Source organism: Lepisosteus platostomus, chromosome 9, assembly GCF_059453375.1.
Source record: "Lepisosteus platostomus isolate fLepPlt1 chromosome 9, fLepPlt1.hap1, whole genome shotgun sequence".
Taxonomy (NCBI): domain Eukaryota; kingdom Metazoa; phylum Chordata; class Actinopteri; order Semionotiformes; family Lepisosteidae; genus Lepisosteus; species Lepisosteus platostomus.
Genome location: NC_142619.1, coordinates 54,168,938 through 54,184,652, shown reverse-complemented (window position 1 = coordinate 54,184,652; position 15,715 = coordinate 54,168,938). Strand labels below are relative to the sequence as shown.

Sequence of the window (15,715 nt, the reverse complement as noted above, 5' to 3'; positions counted from 1 at the left end):
CCTAGAAAAAACTCAACAAAAATGTTGGTGCTTTTGCAAGCAAAAACAATGATTTCGGTTAATAGTCTTACATTCAATGGTTCTGTAATAACACCTAATTACCATCAATAATTATAATAAGAACAACACAATGCCAACTTTGCCCATAAATAATACATTTTATTTATAAAAGGTGTGAGAAGGGTTATTTTACACTGGTCATACAGATTGATAAACACAGAGCATCAAGACATTGTGCTTAGAAACCAGTCCCATCCCAGAGTCCCTCCAGCAGGAGGCTCGAACCCTGTTACAGCAGAGCCCTGTTCTTTAGGTTATATAGGTGACCGCGAACTCATCAATTCCTAAAGAGACGAAAAAAATTATCGGCCATCCACTCAACAGGCAGCTTGTTGAGTTATTCATCTGAATAAAAATCAGAATTCCCTCCGAGTCCCAAAGTCTAGAGCTCCCTCGAACAGACTGATCTGCTCGGTGGATCAATAGGTTGCAAACTGAAAACCAGGAGTCTTGGGGTGACAGAATCGGACTGGGGCTCCCTGGGACCAGGGCTGGGGACCCCAGAACTGCCTGGGCCGGTCTCTCCAGGACCAGGGCTGAAGAACTACAGGTTTCTTCCCACTGTCCTTTACAGAAAAGAATCATTGAGGAAGAAATCACCTTCAACTAATAACAAAATGATAAAATAACATGATAGTAGTACAGAGAAGCACCTAAACCCTCCACTGGAATGTAGTTAACTAAAAGTCCCATTAACCTCCCCGGTTTCACAGAAATGTCCACAGCCCCTTCCTCGAGGGGCCGAGGACTCTGAGTACCCAGGCCCTCAGAGAACACAGGAAAGAGGGAGACAGGAAAAAACAAGGTTGATAAAAGACGGGATCGCCAGTCCAGACACAGCGTGTCGCTTTTTCACTCTTCAGTAACACAAACAGCTCATCTTTATACCCCCAAATGCCCCTATCTCCGGGCCACCGGGGTTGTCCCCGACTGGACGCTGTGTTTGTCCCAGTGCTGCGCAGAGGTGTGAGCCATTAAAATTGGGTGACTTATCCAGTTCTTAGCAACACAGTGTTACAGGAACGAAGATCCAGAGCACACTTGTGCCTGTAAAAGCAAAACTGGGAGCCAATGGATTTCAAAGGACCCCGAAAGACCATGATCCAAGAACAGGTAACAGGAACCAGCAGGAAAGGTTTCCCCAAAAATCTAATGCGTTATCTCTGAAAAGCTCATTATTCCCTCTTGAATCTGCTTGTCACTTTACATTAAAGAGCACTATATCAAAAATTCATTGTCTGCACGAATGTTATTTACATCTGTAATTCAATGCGCATCCGTGATGCTGAGTTAAGCTGATTAACGCGAGTGATTCACTCCAGGGGCCCAGGGCTATGGAGGGTGCTATTAACCTGCCCTTCAGTGCCTGTCAGTTTTCCCTTTCACTATCTGGGCCTGCTGGCATGTCAGTTCTTTTGATATATACATGTCTATCAAACTGTCCTTCAGGAAGTCTGCCCAGGCCCACAAAGATCAGGATATACAGAGTGAGCAGGTAGAGGAAATTCTTTACAAAAAATAAACAAAATATTCTTATAGAAATATGAAGGGGAGGTGTCTATCTGTGCTTTCAAATGCCAAGGTGTCGTAGTGATGTTACTTTTGTATCTGTCTTTCAGAGACGCTCCCCAGAGTACCATGAGTAAAGTCAGGCTTTACTCAGGCTCTCTTGGGCAGAGTCAGGCTCTCTCTCTCTTCCCACCAGGTGGCCAGTCCGTCCGTGTGACTGTGTCTCAAAGGTAGCCCCCCATGCACAGCACCAGCAGCACGTGCACCGTGAGCAGGTACAGGGTGGCCAGCAGGGGGGTGCGCTGTCGGGAGCAGAACAGCGAGCGCAGAGTTCTGCACAGCCCGGGCCCTCCACTCCGCATCTGGGAGAGGAGAGATGGAGGAGGACGGGAGACAGGGCAGGGGTTTAAGAAGGAGAGGTGGTGGTGGAGGGAGAGGAGAAATAGACACAGGGAGGAGAAAGAGGGGGAGAAAATGAATTGAGGGAGGGGTGGAGCAGGGAAAGTGACAGAGGGATATGAAAATGGGAAGATCAAGATAAGGAAAAGGAAAAAAAAGAGAGAAGGACCATTATGTTATGCATAAACTACAGTTCAAACACAGAGAGCAGCATGCCACTGTCCTGAGCACTCACTTATAAAAGGGCTCGTGTGGTGAAAGTTAAAGTGCACAATTAATACAAATAAAAGTAAATCTCAGTCTGCTTGAAAAACAGAGCCGTGTTTAAAACAGGTGAGCAGATCCTTGATGGATTAAAGACTTGCTCCTGTCGCTGAATCCCAAGGCCCAGAGCTTAGAAACACTGAATGCCGGAGAACGGCAGCAGACACTCACTTTGGTGACAGCGCCCTCTGGTGGCTCGATCAGAACAGCATGCTCCAGGGGCTCCACATCCTGCTGAGACATCCACTCACTCACAGTGGACCTGACAGGGGGACACAGACACCATCAGCTCTGCAGCACACAGACACCCCCAGGAGAGAGACAGGAGCACGGGCGTATGCAGGGACATACACAGAGGCTGACGCGCACAGCCAGGGTTAATAACACATGGAACAGAAATGCAGACCTCAGTGTGTTTTAAGAATTGCGTGCCATCGAGCTTTACCACACGCCATTATAAGCTAAAAGTAAGAGTCAAGAGGCACCGTTTGAGGCGCTCCTCCGCGGCTCCCAGCTCCTCCTCCAGGGCCTGCCTCCTCTCCCGCTCCTCTTCCAGCCTGGAGGGGGGAGACGGACAGGAATCAGAGGGAGAGGGAGGGAGGGAAAGACGTCACTGGGAGCGTCACTGACATCGGATCAGCAAAGAATTTTGGGATAAGAAGGTAGGGACTCCATGTCTATCAATGCAGCGACAGAATCTGATTAAAACATCCCCACCGAATAGTGCAACGCCTGCCAAGCGGTCGACAAACGGTGGGGATGCCCCGGCAGAGTCCACGACTTACTCAGAAACCCCACGGCACATTGGAAGAGTGGAATCGGAATGAAAAGACCCTCGGGAAGACTGGAACAGAAACGTCCGTGCGCCTGCTGTACCTGTGCAGCAGCTCCTTGATATCCATCCCACTCCCTTTGCTGTCCGTGAGATTTCTCTCCTGGGGTGCTCCGGGGGCACTGTCGATTTCAGGGGAGCCCTGGGATCGGGAAAGGGCAGGGTCAGAGTGTAAGCCAGACACGATGCCACTTGGCCCTGCTGGCTTGGTCACCGACCGTGAGAGGGGGCGAAAAGGTCTGTACATCCCTCATAAAAGCAATTAAGACGCCTCAGGTTTCGGGGTGGACAAGAATTAAGCCACGTTCTGGGGTGCAGAGAGGCACAAGCTAGACTGAATGATCTCTCCTGCTCTGTGATCTTACCAATTCTGCTGATCTGTTACGAGTAATCAATGATTAATTAAAGTATTATAACTGTACAAATATATCAGATTAAAAACAATGATTAAACTTCATAAATATGATGCAATAGATCACCTATATTCCTTGTATATTTTGCACTGCATCACTATGATTAAACACATAACAGTGAGGCAGACTGGGCTGCTGTGAGAGATGCTGTGCAGACCTTGCTCTTCTCATCCTGCAGTTCCTGGAGCTGCCTCTGGAGGGCGCCGCAGCGGCTCTGTGCCTCGTTCAGCCTCTGAGCACTACCCCGGAGCTGGGCCGAGACGGACCGCTTCTCTTCAAACACCTGGGACAGCTGGAGAGAGAGAGAGAGAGGGAGACACAGGAGATTACGTTGAGCGTGTACTTGTAGAGGCTGAAGGGAGGCACAGGAGAGTTGGCATGGAGAGAAAGACTGCAAGAGTCAAGCAGAGACCCCGAGAGCGGAGACACGGAGGAATGGAAAGAGGAGACTGCCAGAGAGTGAGAGAGAGCAGTTCTTGTGAGTTCGGCTCAGTGAGCCGCAGAGTGAGCACTGTGACAAATATTCTGGGATTAGAGAGATTCTTCCCTAAATTTACAAATCTAATCCCAGAATTCCCACACCAGCCAGAATCACAACCCTACTGGGAGAGAGAGGAGGGAGCTCGGTTGAACTGGCAGCCCAATCTCCTGTCCCAGCCTGAGGAGCAGTGAGCCTGTCTGCCGGTAATGCCCCATATGTTTACATGTAAATATCTTATGACTGTCTTTATTGTAAATGTCTGTGGATTTTTGTTTTATGTTAATTGCATTTGTTTTGCTTTGGCAACCCTGGTTTTACTCATTGGTCATGCCAATAAAGCACCTTGAATGGGATTGAGTACAGGGGACGCGGCACCTTGTTATTCAGCTGCTGGATCTTGAGCTCCTTCAGGTGGAGCTCCTTCAGGGACTCGTTCAGTTGACCTTTCAGCTGCCCGCTCTCTGTCTGCAGGGCACGCAACTCCGAGGCCAGGGCCTCGCTGGACAGGTCTGCCCCTGGAGAAGCCTGGGCAGAAGGAGGGGGGCAAAGAACAGGAAGTAAAGACCAACGTTAAGAGGGGTAACCCCTCTTTTTCACTGCTATCAGTCAGATGGAATGATGGAACGCCCGTTGACACCTGTCATCTGTTATACCGATGTTAACAGCTGTAGGTTATGACAAAACAATGTTCTTCCGACACCTGACGATCACTGGTGCAACAATGTGCTGGCATTCAGTCAGAGCAAAGAAAATACAAGGCCATTACAGGAGAAATCCCTCAGCCTGCGGTGATGTCACCTTACCTCTCGCTGGTACTGCTCCTCTGTGACCTTTGGCCTGACATGGGTAGGGCCAGATGACCTCACGTCCTGCAACAGCGCACTGAGGTCGCGAATCTGCTGCTCCTTGTCGGACAGCGCGGCCAGGAACTGCTGCTTCAGGAGCTCTGCCTGGGACTGCCAGCCCGTGCGTTCCTGCCTGGAGAGAGCAGCAAACACACTGTCCACGTCAGAGCCCGCATGCGGCAGGGGACCTGAATGACATCAGCAGCTATTTGACCCGCAGGTGACTCCCAGAAGCCTTTGATGTTACCTGAGCGTCTCCAGTTCCTGGAGCTCAGCCTCTTTCTCTCTGGCCAGCTGTTCTGCTGCCTCTGTCCTCTCTCTGGCCTGCTGTTCTGCTGTCTCCGCCCTCTCTCTGGCCTGCTGTTCTGCTGTCTCCGCCCTCTCTCTGGCCAGCTGCTCTGCTGCCTCCGCCCTCTCTCTGGCCAGCTGCTCTGCTGCCTCCAGCCTCTCTCTGGCCAGCTGCTCTGCTGCCTCCAGCCTCCTCCTCTCCTCCTCCAGCTCCTGGGTCACCTTGGCCAGGCCGACCGCCTCCTTCTCCAGCTTGGTGCACTGGGCCTTCTGCAGCTGTAGCTCCTCCAGCTGAGACACAGGAGACACATGAGAGAGTAGGGCACAAGGCACGAGCCCGATGCAGAGGGTGGAAGCACTGCTTTGATATGGAAAGCTTGATTCTACTGCACTGTCTTGGCTATGTGACTGTGGCCATTGTGCAGACAGAGTTGGTGTTTTTTTCCCCCTTGAGATCCTGCTGATTGTTCATGATTATATTTATATTTTTCTTTACAGCGCAGTTTTTAAACACCTCTTGTAGCTAACGGTTGCAACTCGCTGTGCTCTAGCAACAGTGAAATAGATTAGCCATGCCTTTGACTTGAACTGAACTGATAAAAGTAACGAGACTAGGCACGTTCTGTCCTGCCCGTGGTATAAATCAGTAGTTAAAAAGAATGAAGACGAGTTTGCGGAGCTGTAACAGCTGCTACAGAATCGTATTGAAAATCAGGTGATTTACCGTAAGGTGCCACTAGGGGGAGTTAACACACAGGCTGAAAGGACACCCCCAGCCTGCCTGCACTACAGGAAGAGAGACAGCCCCCTGATCACTGTCCCTGCCAGCCAAGTCAGAGCAGTTCCTAACAACAGCCTGCAGTTCCTTACACCTGGAATAGGCAAACGGAGGAGTCCTATCCCCCACACCGGTGACTGCAGTTATTGAGCGCATCAATGGGATTCAGGCCAGATGTGTAGGGAAAAAAAACAGCTAACTTATAAGAAAAGGCAAGGTCACACATTCTGGAGAACTCTGAAATGTCAATGAAGCCTTTTAGCAAGCCTGTGATGAAGGTCTCTTGATGAAATGGTAGCTAGATTTCTCAAGCAATGCAGTGAGCCTCTAAGAGACAGCGTCTCCCCCAGGCTCTGGGAATGAGTCTTTCCCTCCACACCTCTCGGAAACGAGTGGAGTGGAAATGCAGTGGAAATTAAATCCACTGCAATTGTCAACGTTTCACTTCCAATATTCACAATATTTACATAATATTTACACATACACACAAGTCTGTTGCATATACAGCACAAACTCTGACTATTTCAAGTAGGGCTGGGCGATAACTCGATAACGATAATTATCGCGATATAATTTTCCTCGATATAATTTTAACAAAAGTTCGAAAATGTTCGACATATATGTTTATGCTTTGCGCAGGATAGGTGCATGCGTACACAATACTGCGCGAGTGCGCGTGCGTGTTGCAGACCGGGCAGCTGACGTGGTGGTGTTTACCCACACGGTGGTGGCTGACAGGAATGTAGCTAAGAGTGGAGAAATGAGCGACACTGAAGCAAATGTAGTGCTGCCAACGACCAGCTCGAAGAGTTGTTTAATTTACCAATTAACTGTCTGGTTTCTTCAACTTTCCCTCAGGAGAAAAAATCTGCCTTTTAACTTGAAAGAAATAATGATTTGACATTTATCGTGATCATTATGGATATCGACTGATTTGAACATTTTTATCGTGATCATGTTTTTGGCCATATCGCCCAGCCCTAATTTCAAGTCTTAAATTTGCTTTCAGAGAAACCCGGAGCGAGCGCCGCTCTCGTACGCAAGGCTGTGGGGAAAGAGGAAGTGAAGAGCCTCACCAGCCTCTCTCGGTCGCTCTGCAGGGCCGCCAGTGCGTTCCGCAGGGCCTGCACCTCCCCCTGGCGGCCAGCAGGGGGCGAAGGCAAGCCCGCCCCCTGCTCCAGCTCCTCCAGCCGGCGCTGCAGAGCCTGGGCCCGGCTGAGCGCCTCATCGCGGGCGTCCTGCAGCGACGCCATGGACCGCCCGAACGCCTCGCTCTGGACCCGCAGCTCGGCGGCCTCCTCCCGGGCCGACAGCAGCCTCTGCTCGGTCTCCAGGAGGTCACGCGACAGCTCCGCCACGCGCTCCTCCGCCGCCTCCGCCTGGGTGCGCGTCACGCCCGCGTCCCAGCGCAGCTCGCGCTCCAGGGAGGCGATCCGCTCCTGGGCTCTTCGCAGCTCCTCCGCCTCGCTCTCGCGCTCGCTGGCGGCCGGGCCCCGCGCCGTCTCTCCGTCTGCGCTTCTCTCCACCTCCCTCACCTCTCCCTGCCTCTCCTCCCTCTCCCTGATCCTGCCCTCTGCCCTCTCCCTCTCCTGTATCCTGCCCTCTGCCTCTGCCCTCTCCCTCTCCTGTATCCTGCCCTCTGCCTCTGCCCTCTCCCTCTCCAGCTCCTGTATCCTGCTCTCCAGCTCTCGGACCCTGGCCTGGCCCTGCTCCCTCTCCCTCTCCAGGGCGCCCACGCGCTCCAGCTGTGCGCTCAGCAGCTGTCGGTGCTGGGACTCCTTCATGCTGAGCACCTGGGTCAGGTCGTCCCTGTAGCCGTGGAGCTCGGCGCTCAGTTTCGCCTTTTCGGCATTGAGGTCGTCCCTCTGCGCCAGCAGGCTGCGCAGCTCCCCCTTCAGGCTGTTGTTCTCTCCTGCGGCCTCCTGGATCAGGGCATCCTTCTCCATCATCACCTGCGGAGGGAGAGACAAAAGGGGTGAAGCCTGGGATCGAAAGGATTGAAGGGTCCCAACTTACCAGAGATGTTTGTTTCATCTTTCTAGCTTTTAGAAAGATGAAACGTCTTACCCGTCCTTCGGGCGAGACGTAAAACCGAGGTCCTGACTCTCTGTGGTCATTAAAAATCCCAGGGTGTTTCTCGAAAAGAGTAGGGGTGTACCCCGGCATCCTGGCCAAATTTCCCATCGGCCCTTACCAATCATGGCCTCCTAATAATCCCCATCTATGAATTGGCTACATTACTCTCTGCTCTCCTCCCCACTGATAGCTGATGTGTGGTGAGCGTTCTGGCGCACTATGGCTGCCGTCGCATCATCCAGGTGGGGCTGCACATTGGTGGTGGTGGAGGGGATCCCCATTACCTGTAAAGCGCTTTGAGTGGATTGTCCAGAAAAGCGCTATATAAGTGTAAGCAATTATTATTATTATTATTATTAGACTAACAGCAAAACAAAAACTGCGGGAGCCATACAAAACCTTTACAGTATATGCATTCTCGTGTGTTTTATCTGCTGATTAAAATAAAAAAAAAAATCAGTGCTTTTCCCTTCATTTATTCCAGTGGTGCTCTTGCCGCCCCTACCTGCAGGTGGCGCTCCTCCAGCTGTTTGTACTGGCTCAGGACTCTGTCACGGTCATCCTGCAGTGAGGTCATGGCCTTGGTGAAGGACTCCAGCTGGGCTTTACCGATGCTGCTCTCCTCCTCCGCTTTCCTCGCCCTCTCCTCCAGCCTGCGCGACGCGTCCCTCCTCTCCTGCGCCTGCTGCTCCGCCTCCAGGGCCCGGGCTTCCGCCTCCTGCCTCGCCTCGTCCGCGGCCTGCTCCTTCTCGGCGAGCAGCTCCACCTCCCGCCTCTCCTTCTCGCCCAGCCGGGCCTGCAGCTGCTCCGTCAGGGCCCTGGAGGCCCGCAGGTCGGCCTCCAGCTGCTCGGCGCTCAGCTCCAGCCTCCGCAGCTCCGCCCGCGCCGCCTCGGCCTCGCGCCGCAGCCCGCTCGCCGCCTCCTCCAGGGCCTGGGCCCGCTGCCTCTGCGCCTGCTCCTCCGCGCCCCGGGAGGCCAGGCCGGCCTCCGCGCGGGCCAGGTCGGCCTCCGCGCGGGCCAGGGTCGCCCGCAGCTCCGCGCTCTCCCCCTGCCGGCTGGCCTCCGCCTCCTGGTGCCTCCGCCCTGCCTCCCCCAGCCTCCGCTGCCACTCGGCCTCGCCCCGCTGCAGCCTGCGAGGACAGACAACACAGCCCTGACCTCCTGCCTCCCGCCGCGGGCCGCCGCCCCCCCGCCCAGCGATTAGAGAGGCACTGCAGTCCCAGTTCCTCACAGACCTGTGTGACAAACTCCGCTCGTGGCTGATCCGTGCACTGTGACTGACCTGTGAACTGTGACTGACTCGTGCATGCTTGTGGCTGACGTGTCCACCCTCGTGGCTGACCCCTGCACTGTGGCTGGCCTGTCCACCCTCGTGGCTGACCCATGCACTGTGGCTGGCCCGTCCACCCTCGTGGCTGACCCCTGCACTGTGGCTGGCCCGTCCACCCTCGTGACTGACCCGTGCACTGTGGCTGACTCGTGCACGCTTTTGGCTGACCTGTCCACCCACGTGGCTGACCTGTGAACTGTGCCTGACCCGTCTACCCTCGTGACTGACCCGTGCACGCTCGTGGCTGACCTGTCCATCCTCATTGCTGACCCTTGCACGCTCGTGACTGACCTGTCCACCCTCATTGCTGACCCGTGCACGCTCGTGGCTGACCCGTCCACCCTTGTGGCTGACCCGTGCACGCTTGTGGCTGACCTGTCCACCCTCATTGCTGACCCATGCACACTCGTGACTGACCTGTCCACCCTTGTGGCTGACCCGTGCACTGTGTCTGACCTGTCCACCCACGTGGCTGACCCGTGCACGCTCGTGGCTGACCCGTGCACGCTCGTGGCTGACCTGTCCACCCTCATTGCTGACCCGTGCACGCTCGTGGCTGACCTGTCCACCCTCATTGCTGACCCGTGCACGCTCGTGACTGACCTGTCCACCCTCATTGCTGACCCGTGCACGCTCGTGGCTGACCTGTCCACCCTCATTGCTGACCCGTGCACGCTCGTGGCTGACCTGTCCACCCTCATTGCTGACCCGTGCACGCTCGTGGCTGACCTGTCCACCCTCATTGCTGACCCGTGCACGCTCGTGGCTGACCTGTCCACCCTCATTGCTGACCCGTGCACGCTCGTGACTGACCTGTCCACCCTTGTGGCTGACCCGTGCACGCTCATTGCTGACCTGTCCACGGCGCCCTGCAGCTCCTCCTTCTGCGCCGCCTCGCCCTGCAGGCGCTCCTCCAGCTCCCGCGCCTGCGCCTCGCCCTGCCGCACCTCGGCCTCCTTGGCCTGGAGCGCGCTGTGGAAGCGGCTCTCCCACTGCTTCGCCTCGTCCAGCACGCGGTCCCGGTCATCCTGCAGCGACGACATGGCGCGCGAGAAGGCCGCCAGCCGGGCCAGGGCCTCGTCCAGGCGCGACTGCAGCTGCTGCGCCTGGCCCCCGCGCCCCTCCGCCGCCTGCCTGGCCTCCTGGGCCGCCGCGGCCTGCCTCTCCCTCTCCTTCAGGGCCTCCTCCAGCCTCTGTTCCGCCTGCCTCAGCGCCGCGCCCAGCCTCTGCCTCTCCGCCTCCAGCCTCCGCTCCGCCTCCGCCTTGCTCTCGCCCTCCCGCTGCCTCGCCCGGTCCTCGGCCGCCCGCTTCTCCGCCAGCGCCCGCCCCGCCTCACTCTGAGCGTCGTCCAGCCGCACCTTGGAAGTGGCGAGCTCTGCCTCGACTCTCTTCCTCCCCTCGGCGCTCGCGGAGACCTCCAGGCGCGCAGCCTCCAGCTCGCGCCGCGCCTCCTCCCCGCCGAGCGTCAGGGCCTTCGCCGTCTTCTCCAGGCTGCTGATCCTCTCCTGGTAGCGGATGGAGTCCTTCTGCAGCTGCCTCACCTCCATCTGCTTCTCCCGCAGGAGTTCCTGCAGCTGCCGGACGTGGCTCTGGCTGCCCTCCCGGCCTCGCTGCGCGGACTTCAGCTTCTCCTCCAGTTCCCTCTGCCTGCCGGCCTCGGCCTCCGCCTCCGCCCTCTCCCTCTGGGCCTGCCTCTTGTCTTCCTCCAGCCTGGCAGCCCGCTCCTTCGCCCCCTCGGCCTCGGCCTCCCACTCCGCTCTCTCCCTCTCCAGCCGGGCCTCGCTCTCCTGCAGCCTCTTCCTTTCCTGCTCCAGCTCTGCCAGGCGCTCGCAGCTCTCCGCCGCCTCCTGCTGGTAGGCGGCGATGCTGCCGTTGAGCTGAGCCAGCTGGTTCATGAGCCTTTCCTCCAGGTCATCCTTCTCGGCCTCCAGAGCTTCCAGCCGGGACTGGGACGCCTGCAGCTCTGCCTCCAATCTCGCAGCCTCCCCACGGAGGCTGACCTCCTTTGCCTGGCTCTCCTGCAGCTGCTGCTCCAGAGAGGCCAGCTGCCCAGCAAGAGCTGCTCCTGCCTCTTGCCCCAAGACCCCCTCTGCCCTAGCCTCGAGGGGAGAGGTCTCTCTCAAGTCATCTGCAGCTGCCTCCTCCTGGGCATGCTCTGGCCCTTGTGTGGTCTCTGACTCTGTCGATCTCTCTGGAGTTTCACTCTTTGGGTCCTCTACTACAGTGTCCCGCCGGGACGCGTGTAAAGTATCTGCCTGGTCCGTTTGCGTCGCACTGTCAGCGCGGCTGTCCAGAACGTCCTGTCTGGCTGAGGCCGTGACCGTGCATGTTTGCTGGGCAGCGGCGATCAGAGGCTCCTCCACTACCCCAAGGCCTCCCTCCTGCGGCTGGACCTTCCCCCCGGCCTGCTCCTCTTCCAGCCTCTGCCTGAGCTCGTTGGCCTCCAGCTCGATCGAGTCCCGCTCCGCCCTGGCCGCCTCCAGCTCAGCAGCCGCTGCCTTCAGCTCCCCTCGGGCCCTCTCCAGCTCGCCGTCGGCCCCGGAGCCCTCCTTCCCCTCCTCCCTCTCTCTCAGCTTTTCGTTCTCCTCTTCCAGCTCCAGGATCTTCTGCTGCTTGGATCGGGCAAACTTGCGCATCTTCTCCTTCATGGCCTCCACCTCCCCCCGGGCCTCCTCGGCCCGCTCCTCCGCCTCACGCCGGGCCGCCTCTTGGGCCCTGGCTCTGGCCGCCAGCTCCTGCCGCTCCTGTCTGGCCGCCTCCAGCACGCGCCGCACGCGCTCGGCCTCGTCGCTCACGTTCTCGTAGGAGCGCAGCAGCGTCTCGTACTCCTCCTGGAGACCCCGCACCTTCTCCGCCCACTCGCGGGTCTCCCGGGCCGCCGTTTCCCTCGCCAGGGCGGCCTCCTTCCGGGCTGCGTCCTTCTCCTGCAGGACGCCCTCCATGGCCAGCTTCAGGCTCTCGCAGGACGCCCCGAGGCTCTGGTTCTCCAGCAGGGCCCGGTCCACTTCCTCGATCAGCTTCTTCCTCTCCGCTCTCCCTCTCTCCGTCTCTGCTTCCCCGGCCTGCAGTTTCTGCCTCAGCTCTGCCCCCTCCCTCTGCGCGGCGGCCAGCTCCTCCTTCAGCGCCTTGCTTTCCTTCAGGGCCTCCTTGCGGGAGATGAGGGCGGCCTGCAGCTTCCTCTGCAGCTGCTGCAATCGCGACTCGCTGCCGCCGCCCTCCCCCTCTCCCTCCCCCTGCGGCTGCCTGGCCGGGAGCTCTGCCTCCAGCTTCTGCCTCCGCTCCTCTTCGGCTCGGAGGCCGTGCTGCAGGGAGGCGATGAGCTGGTCCTTCTCGGAGACGGTCTCCTGCATCAGCTGCAGGAGGGCGTTCTGCTCTCCCAGCTGCCGGCTCAGCTCCGAGATCTCCTCGTTCTTGCGGCTCAGGAACGCCTTGAACTCCTCGACCTCAGCCTGCAGCCCCGCGATGGGGGAGTCGAACCCGCCGCCGCCACCTCCACCTCCCTTCCCCTCCACCTCTGACCTCAGGGCTTCTGCGTTGGCCTCCGCCTGCAGACACTTCTCCCTCAGGGCCTCGATCTCCCCGGAGAGCGTGTCGATCTGCAGCTCCTTCTCCCGCAGGCCCTGCACCTCCTCCCGCAGCTCCCCCAGCTCCGACTCCCTGAGGGCGAGGCCGGCCTGCGCCTCCTGCAGACGCCTCTCCAGCTCCAGCCGGGCCTCCCGCTCGGCCAGCGCCTCTCCCCCCGGCTTCTCCGGGGCGGCCTCTGTTTCCGCGCCGGCTCTGGTCCTGGTTTCTTGAACCGGCGGGCTCCGATGCTGCTGCTGCTGCTCCTCCTCCGGCCCGGCGAAGTCCACCCAGTCCTCCCGGCCCCAGCCTCCTCCGGCTCTCTCCGCCTGCTCCCCGCCGCCGCCGGGCCCCCGCCGGGCCGCCCGCAGCCCCTCCAGCTCCCCGAGCCGCTGCAGCAGCTCCTCCCTCTCGCGGCCCTGCTCCTCGCAGCGCTCCAGCAGCCCGTTGTAATCGTCCTTCTGCTGCTTCAGCTGCTCCCGGTGGTGCCGGTCCTTCTCCTTGGCCTTGCGGATGGTGTCCTTGCGGGAGGCCAGCGCTTCCTGAAGCTTCCTCTGCAGGGACTCGCGCTCCGCTTCCAGGGAGGCCAGCCTGCGGCGCAGCTCGGCCTTCTCCTCCTCGCCCCTGCCTGCCGGAGAGCCGCTCTGGCCCAGGGGGATACCGGAGGGGACCGCGGCATCCGTCTGGCTCTCCGCGTTTTGCTTCTCGCTGTCCTGCGCCTGGTCCTGCTCGGCAATTCTCCCTTTCAGGGTCTCCAGCTGGGCGTCTCTTGCAATCAGGTGTTGCCTGGCCTCCTCCAGTGCGGCCTCCAATTTTGACATCTCCTCCTCCCTCTCTCGGTGCATCTCTCTCTCCCGGATGAGGTTCTGGACTTCGGCCTCCTTTTCCAGCTCCTTGGCTCTGCTCCTCTCATCGTTCTCCCGGGCCTCCCCTTCCCTTCTCTCCATGTCCCTCTTCATCTCTTCCATCTTCTTCATCAGCTCTTTGCGGTGCACCAGTGCGGCCTGCAGCTTCCTCTTCACCTGCTCCCCCTCGCCCTTCATCGTTTCCATCTGGGCTCTGAGGGCATCGCTCTCCTTTCGCAGACTCTCCAGCTCCTCTCCGTCCGGGGGGCCATCTTCTTTCTCCCCGTCCCCTCCCTCTCCTTTCCCCGCCGCTCTCTCCCGTTCCTCCAAGGCCTTCTCCAGTTCCGACAGCTGCCCTTTGAGCTTCGCCACCTGACTTGTCAGCGTGAACCTCTCCTCTCCTGCTTGCACCAGCTTAGAAGACATGCCGTCATTTAGCTCGCGCATCTCTTGCTCCTTCTGCGCGAGGAGCTGCTTGAGGTCTCCTATCTCCGCGGCCTTCTGGGCCAGTGCCGTCTCCGCAGCGCTGGCGGCCTCAGAGAGCTCCTGCAACCTGGCCAGTGCCTCCTCCCTCTCCCCCAGCTTGGTCCTCAGCGCCCTGGCCAGGCCCTCCTGCTCGGCCAGGCTGCGCTGCACCCGGTCCATGTCGGCCTGCAGAGCCTGGATCTTCTGGTCCTTGGTGCGGGACTCCGTCTCCAGGCTGCGCAGCTGCTCCTCCTGCATCCCGCACTCCAGGCTGCGGCTCTCCAGCTCTGAGCTCCTGAGCTGGGCCATCTGGCTGAGCTCTGCCCTGGCGGCCTCCAGCCCTTCCCGCTGCTGCTGCATCTGGGCTTCTGCTTGTTTCCTGACGTCTAGCAGGGCCTGAAGAGCCCCCTCTGCTTCCTGAGTTTTCCGCTGGGACTCCGATACTGCCTCCCTCAGGTTCTGGAGCTCCATGTCCCTCTGCTGCAGCACAGCCTGCAGCTCTTTACACCTTCCCTCCAGCTCTGCCAAATGGCCCGTTTCCTGGGTGAGAGAGTCCAAGCATGGTGCAGAGTCTGCACTGTGCAACGGCGCCCCCTGCTGGCCCCACACTTCCATGCGCCTCTTCTGAATGACGACGGACGTGCTCCTGCGCTCCACTGTGGTGGTTGATGACTTCACCTGGACCGCACTGTCTGTGGAGGAGCTCTGCTCGAAAGAACCTCCTTCCCAGGACGTGAAATGTATCTCGCTGCGGTTCTGCCCTGCAAGTGTATGCTCTTCACTTCCTTCCTGGAGCCCAGTCTCGCGCTGCGTCACAACAGAAACCGCTCCTACTAGCTCCTCTGAGACCTGGCTGCTTCCTGACACGGCAGTCGATTCTGGCAGCCGTGAGGGGGTCTCTGCAGCCGCAGGCAGGACAGAGCCTTCCTCCTCTGGTCTGTCCATTCCTGGCTCAGGGAGCACAGCCATGCCATTCTCCTCTGCCAGGGAAGCCCCCCTCTCTCTGCCAGTTGGCAGACCACCCGGTGCACTCTGCTCTGTGCCGCTCCCTGGTGAACCGTCAGAGGTCGCGCCCTCTTCTGGATCTCCAGCCAGCGGTGTGCCCCCCCCCTCGGCCCTCCCCCTATCCGGGGTGAGCTCTGCCCCTTCTTCCTCCGGACGACACTGCTCGGACTCCTGTGCTGGTGCCTGGGGGTCCCCAGCCGTGTCCTGAAACCAGCAGCACAAGAGAGAAAGGGAGCGTGTTACATACATGAAACCTCTGCTGCAGTGGGCCCCCACACGCACGGTCAATCTCTAAAGTTTGAGCTGCGAGCTGGGTCAGCATGTGCTGCCTCCAGGGGAAAAGGCAGACTTTTCTCCCAACGCCAGACTAGTGTCTTCTTCAAGAATCTCCAATCATTTACAGATTTTCGCTTTCCACACCTCTCCCCTGCTTTCCCATACTGTGCATACACACTCTTCCTCACCTGCGTGCCCATTCTCTGCCCTGTCCTTTGTTGTCCTGAGTTTTATATTGTTGCAGCCACCTTACTCTCTCTCTCTCCCTCATACTTAAAGAAGGCATTA

The 15,715-nt window shown here is 58.4% G+C and overlaps 1 protein-coding gene across 2 annotated transcripts in view; it reads right to left on the bottom strand.

Annotated features, from left to right (window-relative positions):
- Window positions 1–138: 138 nt before the first annotated feature.
- Window positions 139–15,715, bottom strand: part of golgb1 (golgin B1) — a 47,017-nt gene continuing 31,440 nt past the window's right edge. For both annotated transcript variants that reach the window (XM_088645621.1, XM_088645622.1), the window contains exons 11-21: window positions 10,131–15,355; window positions 8,451–9,075; window positions 6,946–7,821; window positions 5,051–5,382; window positions 4,762–4,936; window positions 4,334–4,483; window positions 3,635–3,769; window positions 3,109–3,206; window positions 2,718–2,789; window positions 2,404–2,494; window positions 139–1,931 (exon numbers count right to left, since the gene is read on the bottom strand). In XM_088645621.1, coding sequence (XP_088501747.1) covers window positions 1,794–1,931; window positions 2,404–2,494; window positions 2,718–2,789; window positions 3,109–3,206; window positions 3,635–3,769; window positions 4,334–4,483; window positions 4,762–4,936; window positions 5,051–5,382; window positions 6,946–7,821; window positions 8,451–9,075; window positions 10,131–15,355 — 7,917 coding nt within the window. In that variant the 3' untranslated portion in view covers window positions 139–1,793. The remainder of the gene's footprint in view (window positions 1,932–2,403; window positions 2,495–2,717; window positions 2,790–3,108; window positions 3,207–3,634; window positions 3,770–4,333; window positions 4,484–4,761; window positions 4,937–5,050; window positions 5,383–6,945; window positions 7,822–8,450; window positions 9,076–10,130; window positions 15,356–15,715) is intronic.